The following is a 12,681-nucleotide window of genomic DNA, read 5'->3' on the forward strand; positions in this document are numbered from 1 at the left end:
AAAGTGACTATTTGGTTCATTACAGCGCTGATTGAAGTCGAGCTTGACGAATGAGTGAATCGGCGACATCGGTGCGTTCCGCAATTATCAGGCGTAGCGCTTCGCTGCTCTTATGTGTCATAGAAGCTATGGTCACGGCCGTCTTTTTCTGTGATCACGCCATAAACTGCAGCAGACGATGGCGTGGCGGCGGTGGCGGCAGGGAAGGGGATAACGTAACAAAGCTTGCATTGAAGCAGACAGCCCAGCTATGTTACTAAAAGCGATTCAAAGAAATAAATAGATACGGTAAAAAAATTGTGTGATGTTCTTTAGCTCGACATCCGCCTTTCGCTCGCTTTTGGATCAACGTTACTCGATTGCCTTGTGGTGTTGACGCCAAATTTGACCTCCAGAAATGTGTTTTTCTTGTCAGCCTCAGCTACCGTCTCAATTTTTATAGTACATGCCAAGTGTTTTTATATCTTTCTTGCACAATATTTGATACCTTGGTAGCGATCTTTATGAGTGACTCGTCAAATTACACTGCATGTCATCATAGCTATAGGTGCAGCACGTCACTGATTGCTTACGTCGTGTTTACGCAAAAAAACATGGGCGAATTGCCGGCAATTTGTGCAGTCGAGAATAGGGCCCCTGGGAATCTTTAACGTGCGCCGAAATCTCGTACATAAGGGCGTTTTTGCTTTTCGCCTCCACCAGAAAGGGGGCCGCCACAGCCGGGTATCGAACCCGCATCCTCGTGCTCAGCAGCACAACGCCTTAGCCCCTAAGCCGGCGCGGCGGGTAAAATGTGGAATTACAACTTGCCCTTCAATTCATGGGTGTACTCCTATGTCGCCTCCGTAGCCAGCTGTGGGAACGTATCCCTGTGGTAGAGCCGGCTGTGTACCAACACACTTCAATAACCAGGCTGGCGCACCATTGCGTTTGTGCGGTGAGGCTCAACGGAACGGAACGATGAATCAGAGACCGAATTTGCAATGAAGAAATGCGTAGCCAGCATGATACGGGGGAGTTTTCCAAGCCAAGTGCCACAGGAAGGGCAGAAACGAAAGGAGGGAAGGTAATTAGATGAGTGAAATACGAATGAATTATTCAAGGTGAGAGTAAATGTAACTAAGCAACAAAGTAAGCATGAAAGAAGGGAAGTCATTCAGTCTGAATAAGCGACTTGGAAAGAAACTAAGCCGAAAAGTGCGAAGAAAGACAAGGAATGAATGAACGATTATTTTCAGTATCTCTCCCTGTGTCTTGCATGGAATGGCGTTGCCTGTGTAACATAGACGGCATAAAACAAAGGAACGCATTATCGAAATTTCGGTGATTGCATTCATCTGGCGTAGCAAGCCAGGCAGCTTAGCTCAGCTGACATCGCCAGGTGCATTAAAGATCTCTCCCCCCCCCCCTCTTTCTCTCACTCTCAAGTTTGCCTTCAGGAAGGAGCAGCTGCATTTCATAGAGTATGGCTGAAGTACAGAAAACAGAAAGCGAGTTCCAAAACCTTGGTCATTTCGGTGGTTGGTTAATGAATTACAATGTTTTGAATGAGCCGATGCGCATCACTTGGGCACGCATCACAGGCCGCGTGCATTTTGCATGCTTAACCCCCCTCCTCTCCTTCTCCCTGATACAAGAAGTTGGGAATGTTGAATGGGGCATGTCATTAAAGGGATCGTGAAATTGCTCGAAAAATATTAAGAAAAGCTTTTCACAGGTCTGTCAAATTTGTACGTACATACCTTCTGTTTCAGTTATTCAACCTTACAAACATGCTTTTTTAATTCAGGAAACTACGATCAAGATGCACCAAACGATGGTGACCGCAGCCCCGGTATAAATGAACGAGCTCCAGTACGGAGGAGTCTCTGGCCACTACTCCTGAATCCTTTCTTCGCCGCCGACCTCTTCGCCCGGGCATTGTGCTGGGCGGTCGGTTTGTTCAACTCTTCGACTCTGGAGCCCTACATAGCGCAGGTATAGGACTACTATAGAACTAGAGGCCCATACAAAATTAAGTTCCTTAGTGGAAAAAAAAAAAAAACGAATGGATGAACCGAAAGAGCGACTTGGGAAGAAAAGGCTTGGGACATGGGAATAAGTTGTTATCCAGGTGGGATTTGATTAAACAAGAGTTAAACGCAATAAAGTTTTAACTATGAAGTACGCCATAAGGGTACATATTTATTTAGACTAAGAGTAGAGTTCTGAGAAAGACAGCAACCTAAAGTTGAATTTTGACATGTTCAACTAGGATATTTTGAATCATTGGTCATATCGAATAGCCTCAACGTACCGTTGTAAACTTTTTTAGAGTGCATGTTGATTTCATTTATCAAATAATCAATCATACCTATCGATTTTCCAATCCAATTTACCATCCAGGTTTCACTGTATCCCAATCTGCCATTAAATAAATCATGCGCGATAGCTTGCCATGGAATCGCGTGCTATCCTGCAAGCAGGTACGCAATGCGACACGCTCCTGCTCACCCTGAAAGACATGTGTCCCGGCTAAGCAGACACTTAGCTTTCAAGGATTCGCAGTATTCCGTTCATGGGTGTCACACGAGTAAAACAGCGTGTCCAATTCTGTTCCATTTAGATGCACGAGTCTAGCGCTTGTATCGGCGCTGCGTTTTCTGTGAACTTTTTTGCTTCAACGGTGGGATACGCCGTCACGTGCTCATCATATTCCCGAAAGGTGAGTTTCTTGGTCCCATTCATGCATTGTACTGCATTCGTAAAAAAACAATTGAACGTTGATTCCTCCTTGGGCGGAATCAGTCAGAACATGAAAGGTGATGACTACCGTGAAATCAGCCTGTGCAAGGAGGGCAACTCTAGCCACATAGGCGGGATTCATGAACTACTTGTGAGGTGGCCTATCTCAACGAACATTTCGTTCGGTTTTGACTCTAACTAGCAGGTTATGCTTCCAAGGATGGAGAGTATATTAACGGAATACAGTTCAGCTGAGGAGATTTAATGATCCATGCATAGAATTTTTTTACTAGAGCCAGGCATATACCGTCGACTCGAAAATTAGAAGTCGCTTAACTGGAATTTTCGGTTTGTTATAAATTATTTCCTCGTCCCGGAAATTTTACGTGCAATTAAAAAAAACTAAATAATTTGAAGCTTAAACGCATTATATCGGTTATTTAGAAGTTATTTCGAAAAAAAAAAGCACTGAGGTGACCGTCATTTTTCGATAAAATTCAAAATTTTCAAGGGTAAAAACAGCACCTTGTTCTGTACTGATGTCAGCGTCATCGAAATTAAAGGAAGCGTGCAGTTCATAATGCGGAAGGCCAGTTGAAACTCGCGCCAGCGTATGTCGCTCCCTCTTCTGCGGTCCTTAACCTTTTTTGTTGCGCACAGTGCAGCGTAAGCAGTTTGTGTGGTGGAGGCTTTGGACTTCGATTTTAGTAACAAGTTTCAACTATCATGGCAACTCGTGTTCCATTCTCGACTTGCCGACTAAGGTAGGGATTATGAGCTAAATCAATACGGGAGACGTGTTGCGGACTCACAACAATGCTGTTCTTTTGCAACTGGAATTTCGGTTAACTGAAAGTGTTTGCGGCCCCAGCGAACTTCGTATTAACGGTAGTTGACTGTACATTTCATTACATGATGAAAAGAGTGACTGGAAGAGGCAACGAAAGCAAGTAAGAAAGAAATACAGTTAGTAAGAAACAGGGAACACAGCTAATAAAGCAGCTATCACTAAAGGAGCCGCACGGTATTCAGCTTCGCATTTGGTGCTCTTTAAAATTTCTCAATGAAGGTGCCGAGCAACAAGCGCAGGCCGAATTTACTATCTTTCTCTGGAAAGTTCCGCACATCTTAGTTCAAGCATTTAAAGGCCGGAATATAACTGCATATTCTTTTTGGTTGTCGCGGTTAGTTATAGTTGCACCAGAGCCAGTGCTAGTTGTGCAGGCAGAATTCCAATGCAGAGCATTTGAACAACACTGTAAAAAAAGTGCGCATTTGGCCTTCCATATAATTAGCTGATGCTTTTGTGTAAGAACTTGGGGGTTTCTTGAAATAGTTTCTTTGGTGTTCTTAACGCTCCTTTAAGTTTTTGGGGTTTGGGGACATGGCATGGGCAGTAAATGTAGTAATTAGGCCAGCAAATCAACCGTACCATCATCAAGATTTGGCATTTCAACCATTTGTCTACGGCTTAGAAGAATCGATGTTAATTTTTTCGCGCAAGAAACTTATACATTACTTTTACTTGTCAAGCTTTCGCACGATGCACAAGCTCTGAAGCACCGAGGAAAGATTTCATTTCTTTGAAATTCTCCGTTGTGTGTCGGTTCGAAAATTCGTGGGACGCAGTGCTGTTAAAATAACTATGATTGCGACCAATATCTAGTGTAATGGTCAATAGTATAACAATGGGGCTGGTTGATTATTAGTCCCGGAATAATCACGTGCTCTCTGAGTAGCAATCCGGCATTTGTGTTTTAGACGTATTTCTCTGCCATGGAGAATTCTCAGACTACCTGTGGACTAGCCGAAGCACGTCCCTTACTGTAAACCGAGAAGCCTGAGTAGATCCACGGGATACCACTCAGGAAGCAATGGCATCTTTGGAGCAAGCTAGATGAGCAAAGGCTCCATGGTGAATTAGTGACAGGACAGCTGCTTTAGCCTCTCACGAAGCGTCCACACGCATCACGAAGTGGTGCAGATGCGGAAGAGGGTGATGAGGGGGAGAGATGATGTTGGCCACCTATTATGCCATCCTCCCTTCTCCTTATCCGCACCCTAGCGATGTCACTATTGAAGGCTCGGACCATAATAAAATTAAGCGGAAAGACTGCGAACATCACAAAACTCCTCTTTAACAAATCGTTTTTAAAGCGAACGCTTTGTTAGTGAGACCGATAGTGTTCTGTCAAAAAACTAATGCATTTCCCCGTAGACCGGTCGGTCGACCGGAAAGCTCTGATAAGATCTCTGGGCACACTGCGCCTGCGTTAAAGCGGGCTTAAATTGTGTCAAGACGGTTACTTGAAAATCGCGAAAAAGGAACGGTTGCAGATGAGACAATACACGCATCGATCATAAACACGGAGTATAATAGTATACCTTTATCTCATAAACCATGTATCAGTATACATTTAGATGGTTCGTAGATGCGCTTACGTTGCGCAAAAATCGTCGCGTAGGTTCGCTGATTTGCGTTTTGAGTCTTTGAAGGTTTGAAGATCGATCGGACGCACTTTCAGCGGAGATTGGACGCACTTTTATCTGCCGCGCTCCTGTCAGCATTCTTTAGGAAGGAATGGTAATTTTTTTTGCTACCCTGTTTTTCTTTCAGTATGAAAACCTCTGGATTTTTACGGGACTGACCACCATGGCACTGGCATATTTGATCATCGGACCGGCGCCGTTCATACCTATAGAACCGTGAGGGGCCACTGCTGACTCATTTCGTCTGTTCATTTGGAACTGACCACTGTGGTTTCTCCTGGCTGCAATGCATACAATATATATGTGGTTTACGCCCTCACCACCGCGGTTATTTTTCTAATGGAGGCACAATGGTAAATCTCCCTCGTATTGGAGATTTCTGTGCACGTGCAAGGTTCCCGGTGGTCTAAATTAATACTCAGTTGTCCACTACGCCCGCTACATAACCCACGTATTGCTTGAACACATGAAACCTGTTTATACTTAAGCACAAGGGCTATAAGTTAACTCCATTAGCTATGGTAAGCCTCCAGTCTAACTTACGCGCTTAACTTCTGCGCTTAAAGTTACAAAATTGTATTTGAAGTGGGTTAGCTACATGTCGAACATGCAAGAGATTGGTGGAAGGTAGGGCTAAGTGTCTTGCAGGCATTCATTATGTCCTGCTTACAGATCCTTTGCTCTAATCTGCACGGCTCAAGCAATGAGGGGATTTGGTGCTGGGATAGTCGTCGTCTGCAGCTACAGCCACGCCATGCGGATTGCTGTGTAAGTATCTAGCCGTGCCTTCTGTTGATCCTTTTTTAGCAATGTCAGCCGGAGCTTCGCAAGACGTTTAATGTTGAGAAAAATGGCAAAAGACCCACTTTTTGTTGCCACCAACCATTGGTGGAAAACTATGCGCCATTTTACTATTCGTCCGTTAGCGAATTTAGTATGTGCCTAATTTTGAAAGATAAAAATCTGAAGATTACCACTGATATGCACCACAAATCTGCCACGCAAACTTGTATGCTCATTTATGCGGGACCTCATAAACGGTTCAATACTCTCTCTAATGCATAGATGTACTACTTCAAATGGTGTTCTTATTGAGGTTTGAGGAACTTAATAGCACCGCAATCCTGATTTTACTTATTGTCTGTCTGATAGATGGTCCGACTAAGTAACTTCTAGAGACTTTGTTATGTTGCTTTTATGAACACTCTGCTCGTTTCGTTCTCTATTATGCTGCAGATCTATAGTTTTTCTGGGTAAATTATAGTGTGCACCTCCTTTTGAGAGAAAAAAAGAAGAGAAAAATCAGATTATTTAAGCAGACAAGGCAGCATTACTTCGTTAACCGCATGCTTGAATATTTATACAGTAAAATATCGTAAATTTGAAGCACAAGGGGGCGCCATCTCAGTTCGAATTAATACAAGTTCGAACTAATGAAAGTGAACAATAACGGCACACTGCAATTTGGATACCGCAGGGTAGAGGTCGGCAACCTGCGGCCCGAGGGCCGCACGCGACCCACAGGGAAGTATTATGCGGCCCCAAGCGCGTCGTCAGAACCCTCACTCTTCCCCTTGTCACTTACCATCTGAAGGCCGACACGCCAGTTTTGAACTGCCAATGGGCATACTATCGTAATAAAAATAACTCAGATGAGGTTAGACGGGAGATAAGAGCAGAGGATTGATCGCTTCCAGTTGGCATTGTCCCCCATCTTCACACTTAGCCAGATTATTGTCAATTGCATTGTAGACTATTTATAAAGTATCCGCTTATAGTGTGGGACCGGATATAACGCGGCTTTTCGAGGCCAGCGCTTAGCCTCCCAAAACTCAATGAATAAGTATACCGCTTATAATGTGGTTGCCCGAAGCACAATACCGTTTATAGTGGGGTTTCGTGGCGGGTCCGTAAACCGACCGGTGCAACTTGAGCATCGTTTTAGGGTTGATATCAACCTCTTACAAGCCAGGTATTTCTCACGGCCTTTATGGTCCTCCCATAGGTAGGACATCGCATAAAACTGTGCTTTCATACAGTCGAGGAATCTGAACCATAGCGCCATTATTGAAGCTTAGCGCATTAATTAACCAACCTATACTACTCTTTTCAAGCCTTAACCTTCTTTTGAGCTGCAGGGAGGCAGTGGTTTTTTAACGCTATTGCTGTATTTCAGAGACGACAACCACTACCCAGACAACGAGAGAACAAGGGGATTTGTTAGTGCTGCATTCTCATTTGTTTCGAGCTCATTGTGAGTACCAAACACATTCATGTTTTTTGCAGTTTGAAATCTAGTCGGTGTATCTCATTACACGATCACAATGTATTCATATTTTAAAATTGTTCACATCATGCCTACTTCCAAAGTTTTTAGCAGTCCATTTAAAAGCACCATGCAGTCAGCACTCTTGGCTCTAGTTGCGCTGCCTGATAGCTCATTATAATATGACCCTAACCGAGCTCTTTTTAGCAGCACAGAGCAACACGTATATAAGATATGCTAACAACAATGTTATTTTAACTGTTCCCATAACTGAACTGTAGCATATTTTTATCGCTCGTCTACTTTCTCACTGCCAATAATTTCCAGGTATGACCCTAGTGTTGAGTTATCGACAAACCAGTCCCGTTGTTTCATCACCTTCTTCATGCTTATTTGCAGAACCATTCCACTCTCTCCTCTGGCCGGGCTACTTGTGTCCAAATACGGCTACCGACACGCCTCTATGCTGATGTTTGGCCTCCTTGGCTTTTCGGTAAGCCATTGAAATAAGGCCGGCTCCGAATAGAATGTATTTTTCTCCGTTTTCCAATGAAGCTGTTTACGTCCCTCTCACCGGGACCTCTTGTGACCGCCACCATCATCAACAACAACAAAAAAACACATCCCCCTCAATCCACCCCTCTTCGTCGCTTTATTGACGAGTGGTGACGCAGCATTGTGCGTCCTCAGCTATGGGGGTTCCGGCTTTCCTTCTCGAGTAGCTGGGAGGAATGAAGTTGGGAGTAATGAGGTCTGGAAGAAAGAGAAATAGCTTTGTTCCGATTCCACAACCCGGTCCAGGTCGCCACCTAGCGTTCTTTGTCTCCTGCCAAATTGCAAAGCCACCTTAATTAACCCAGCCCGGCTGGCTATATCGTCTGAAAAAGACGTTAAAGGGGCCAGGAAAACAAACTACAAGGTTAGTTCATTAAAAAGAGGGTTTCGCCGCGATAAAAATTATCCCAGTTTTATCCCAAATTTCAAACAAGTAAATTATTAAAGAAAGCAGACAAAGCAGTAGCCACCTCCAAGCAACATTCCGGCGATTTCTCTATGACATCGCATAATCTTGTTAGTGCGATCGGTGGCCATCTACCTAAGTCATCGCCTAGAAACATTACTGGGCCATTGTAGTTGGGCCTCTAGTTCTGTTTTGTCGTTTCTCTTGAATGGTAAAGGGCAGTTAACACTCTAATAAGTTAGTTTCTAGTCCTGACTTCCATTACGTCCCTACTGCGCACAACATGACACTGTAGCGGGAAATCTGAAAGTTTTTCAGTAATACTTGGATCTTCTGTGGTTAAAAAATGTCTTTTGTGGTTTTAAGGGAGCTAAGTAAATTACTAAAGGGTAGTTTTTTTATTGAAAAAAGTCGTATTTTGTCTTTATGCCTCTTTAAAGAGCCACTGGCCTTTTGTTCTTTGAAGTGCCTGCCTCTGCAATACCCACTTTTTCCCTCATGAGTGAGGAGCAAGTGACGCGGAATTAGTCCTACCAGAGTCGTCCTACAGGGAAAGGTTGTGGTTTCACATTTCATTCCATTTATTTGTTATGAAGAAAGGATGATTGACCTTAGTGAGCAGCGGGATGACAATAACCATGGTTTGTAGACGGAACTGTGGTGATTCTGCAGTCAAATGAAGGTCAACTTCGCTGAACAATCACTTGATCAGAGATAGATTCATGTGGACTATTCTCTTTGCTTAATTGGCGGCGTCTTCTAAAAAAGAAAACTATCACTATACCAAGAAAAAGTACACGAAGATAGGATACAGGCGGTGTCTTCTGAAAAAGAAAACTATCACTATACCAAGAAAAAGTACACGAAGATAGGATACAATGTGTTCACACTGTTAAATTAGCAACTTCATTGGAAACAGGTTTTGCTGCTGTCGCCAGTTTGTAGCCACCACAACGGGGTTACCGTATTTACCCAATTCCAACGCGCACCCTTTTTAGGGAAAAATAGGACTTAAAATCTCATGCGCGTTGAATTCTGGTACAGACCGCAAGTCGTTTTTTTTTTCGGTCACGTAAATCGGGTGCGCGTTGTAATCAAGCGCGTGTTGGAATTGGGCAAATACGGTGATCGCGTACCCTAACACCTTTGTCGACGCATTACCGTTCGTGCTATTCTGTAATATTGTAACACTTCCTCTTAAGGAGGATGCGAGCCTTTTTTCCGGCCATGCTAGTACTACCGGCCATGCTAGTATTACCGCGTCCTGAGAAGATTTCTCATCAGCATTGACCCGATAGGAATGAAAAAAAGGGGGGGTGGGGGCATTTGAAGGCTTATGGTACACTTAACAGTCTTCATTAACTAATTGGCTGTTTGCACAAGGCAGGAACCTTAAAAGTACCTCCGGGCACTTACGTCTGCTTACGCGCTTCTTTAGAGTCACATTGTGTTTGCGTCTCTTTCTTCGCTATCGTTTTTTTTTTTTGTCTCGTGTTGCGCATTAGGCTGGAGTGCAGCGTGCCGGTACCTTGAGCACATTGTGGAAGTGACAACATGCCTACACTATTTCACCAATAAAATGTCGGCCAATAGAGGGTTGAATGTTTAAAAGTTGCGTTTATTTCAGGCCCTCATAAGTGGCTGGATATGGCTCCGCTGTGAATCCTGTTGTAGGAGAAAAAGAACCGCACCCTCCCGTTGTGACGAGCTACAGGAAGACGGAACTCATGACCATTGCACGTACCCTCCTATTGAATCATCGCCGCCCGTCGCCGTTTGAAGGCGTCGAGACTTCCCACTACGGTTTTTCAAAAGCTGCGTGAGCAACATCACCAAAGAGTGCATTGCGTTTTGTTCCCAGTACTGTAGTGACCCAAATTGTGTCAAACATCGTGGCATGATTTGTATATAAGCCGACGACGATGAATGTTAAGAAAACATAAATCTGATGCAGCAATTATAAGAGATGCCGTAAGAAAATCCCTAAGTGAAGAGGTAGCAATGACATTAGGAGGATCATGTTTCTTTGTATGTTGCTTAGGTGTGAACGAGGCAAAAGCATAATGCCTTCAATTCGAGAAAGTGAGCTCGAGCACATTTCCGAGAACTGGCATGTGTGGTCACTCATTATTTATATGCTGTACATACTCATCGTTTTCGAAGTCGTAACCTAGAAAACGGCTCCACATGTTGAGCGTTTGACATTGAATAAATGAGCAGGTGGTGCACATTCGCTGTTGTATTTGGTGTATTTTCTACCAATGAAAAGAAAATTCCCCCGCATTTCCCCGAGGGGGAGAATGTGAAAGTGCGAATGCACGGTTGTCGGCCCGCTTGCGGCGCTTGCGCTCGGCCCCCGCAGCCCAACGCCTCGCCGCCTTCTCTTCCATCTCTTCCATCGGGTTTGTAGTATCACGTGTACACCACGCAGTTATCAAGCCGCTATAACGCCGCTGAGTCGCCAACGCACGCCGCTGACGACGTAGTTTGAATGCGTTAAAGATATAAGGCGCGTCACTAACGCTGATATCACGTCGCGTCCGTGGCTTGGTCGGTAGAGCGTCGCGCTGCGGCCGCAAAGTCCGCGGATCGAAACCTGGCGCCGGATGCTGTTTCTTTATAGAGGAGCACTGCGGACGCCGACGCCGCCGCCGACGCCGGCGGTGGATGGTTTGGGGTCGCTTATAAAGTGATTCGCACTTAAAAACTCGCTGCCCTTGAAGCCTTTCCAATTTGGGAAAAGGGATGACCAGCGAAGCTGGACGCAGTCCAAGGAACTTCATTAAATACAGCTGCTGGGCAAGTGGGTGCATTATGATTTAAAAGTAGAGCGCGACTTGGACAACGACACAAAGGAAGAACGACCGGACAAGCGCTTAAAGGGGTCCTGAAATGCCTTCCGCCGATGCATGGATGTACATGTAACCAAATAAAGCAATGTATTAGCAATCTCCTCCTGCAAGAATTTTGTTAAAGCGATGAGTATTAGCTGAGAAATCGTAAATCAAAAACCGCGAATTATCGTCGCGCCGTATTTCCTCCTCCTTTCAACTGTTTCTTCGCTGTTGGCCTCCCCTCCCATGATGCTCCGCTCCTCAGCGGTGACGTACTTCCGCTATTGCGCTCCCACAGACTGCCGTCTGCTACGGGCCAGCTCTTTCGGCTTTTTCATCTCTGTAGACACCATGGACACAGGCTGGAAAAGCGAACGAATGACCTGGCCGCATGTGTGCGGCCTGGCCTTGCCCTTTCGCGGTCTACGTAGCTGCAGTTGGTATCGGCGGCGAACTCGCAGCCGCGTGGGGAGAATCGTGCGCTCGTTCCCTTTGGTGCACCGCGCACTGTTTATCCAAAAAGCGCGGTCTCAGATGTGGCCCCGCTGGTGCCGGGTGTTATTTTGCGGTGGTTGTAATTCCTACTACCGGCGGCATGTGAAAAAAGACATTTTCAACCGACACAGAACCCGTGCACAAAACGCGCCGGATCGGATCGCTTTATCAGCGGCGATGAACGTGAAGGCGAAGAGCAAACCAACGCTGCACTCGATCAGCGAGAACCCGTGTTCTGACAAGCTGCACCCATGTGTTGCACTCAACACTGACGGGAAAGCGTTTGTTTGCACTTGTTTGGATAGTCGTAAAATGTCCAAACACTCCGGCACTCCGCTAGCAGATCAGCCGGCGAGACATTTCGGAAAACATTTGACAGATGGCGCCGTATGCATTAGTGTGTCGCTACGCAAAACTGATGAGACGCTCTACTAAAACTCCCATCGCGGTGTCACGTAGCGGGACGCAAAAATTTAGCGTTTAGCGTATGCAAAGGCCACAAACGCTGTACTAAAACTCTATTAGCAGCAAAATAGCGTGCGTATGTGAAACCGCTTGCGTTTACAAAGCTGCACGCCGAGCGCGTACGTTTTAAACCTAGTGACATCGTTTAAATACACTGGCAAGCACAGTGTAACGTAGTCAGATATCAACCGTATGCTCAGGCGACAAGCAAGAGCTTGTTTTATGTGGGGCGGAGATTGCGCATAAAGGCCCGTTCGCACTTGCGACGAAAGCGAGTGAGAGCGGCAGGAATTCCGTCGCTTTGTCGCGCGACGATCGTTTTTGTCGAATGGTCGGGACAAATTTTGGTTGCGCGACAGAATTCCCGTCGCTTTCGCTCGCTTTCGTCGCAAGCGGGAATGGAAAGTTCTGCCGCTGCCGTCTGCTACGCAGCTCGGAGGTAACCG

General features: G+C 45.3%; 1 protein-coding gene across 2 annotated transcripts in view; it reads left to right on the forward strand.

Annotated features, from left to right (window-relative positions):
• Window positions 1-10,664, forward strand: part of LOC144151443 (MFS-type transporter SLC18B1-like) — a 28,784-nt gene extending 18,120 nt beyond the window's left edge. For both annotated transcript variants that reach the window (XM_077682492.1, XM_077682493.1), the window contains exons 9-15: window positions 1,790-1,977; window positions 2,606-2,704; window positions 5,342-5,430; window positions 5,887-5,982; window positions 7,391-7,468; window positions 7,880-7,973; window positions 10,069-10,664. In XM_077682492.1, coding sequence (XP_077538618.1) covers window positions 1,790-1,977; window positions 2,606-2,704; window positions 5,342-5,430; window positions 5,887-5,982; window positions 7,391-7,468; window positions 7,880-7,973; window positions 10,069-10,221 — 797 coding nt within the window. In that variant the 3' untranslated portion in view covers window positions 10,222-10,664. The remainder of the gene's footprint in view (window positions 1-1,789; window positions 1,978-2,605; window positions 2,705-5,341; window positions 5,431-5,886; window positions 5,983-7,390; window positions 7,469-7,879; window positions 7,974-10,068) is intronic.
• Window positions 10,665-12,681: the final 2,017 nt, after the last annotated feature.

Source organism: Haemaphysalis longicornis, unplaced genomic scaffold (genome assembly GCF_048455015.1).
Source record: "Haemaphysalis longicornis isolate Haplotype H1 unplaced genomic scaffold, Haemaphysalis longicornis Haplotype H1 scaffold_9, whole genome shotgun sequence".
Classification (NCBI taxonomy): Eukaryota; Metazoa; Arthropoda; class Arachnida; order Ixodida; family Ixodidae; genus Haemaphysalis; species Haemaphysalis longicornis.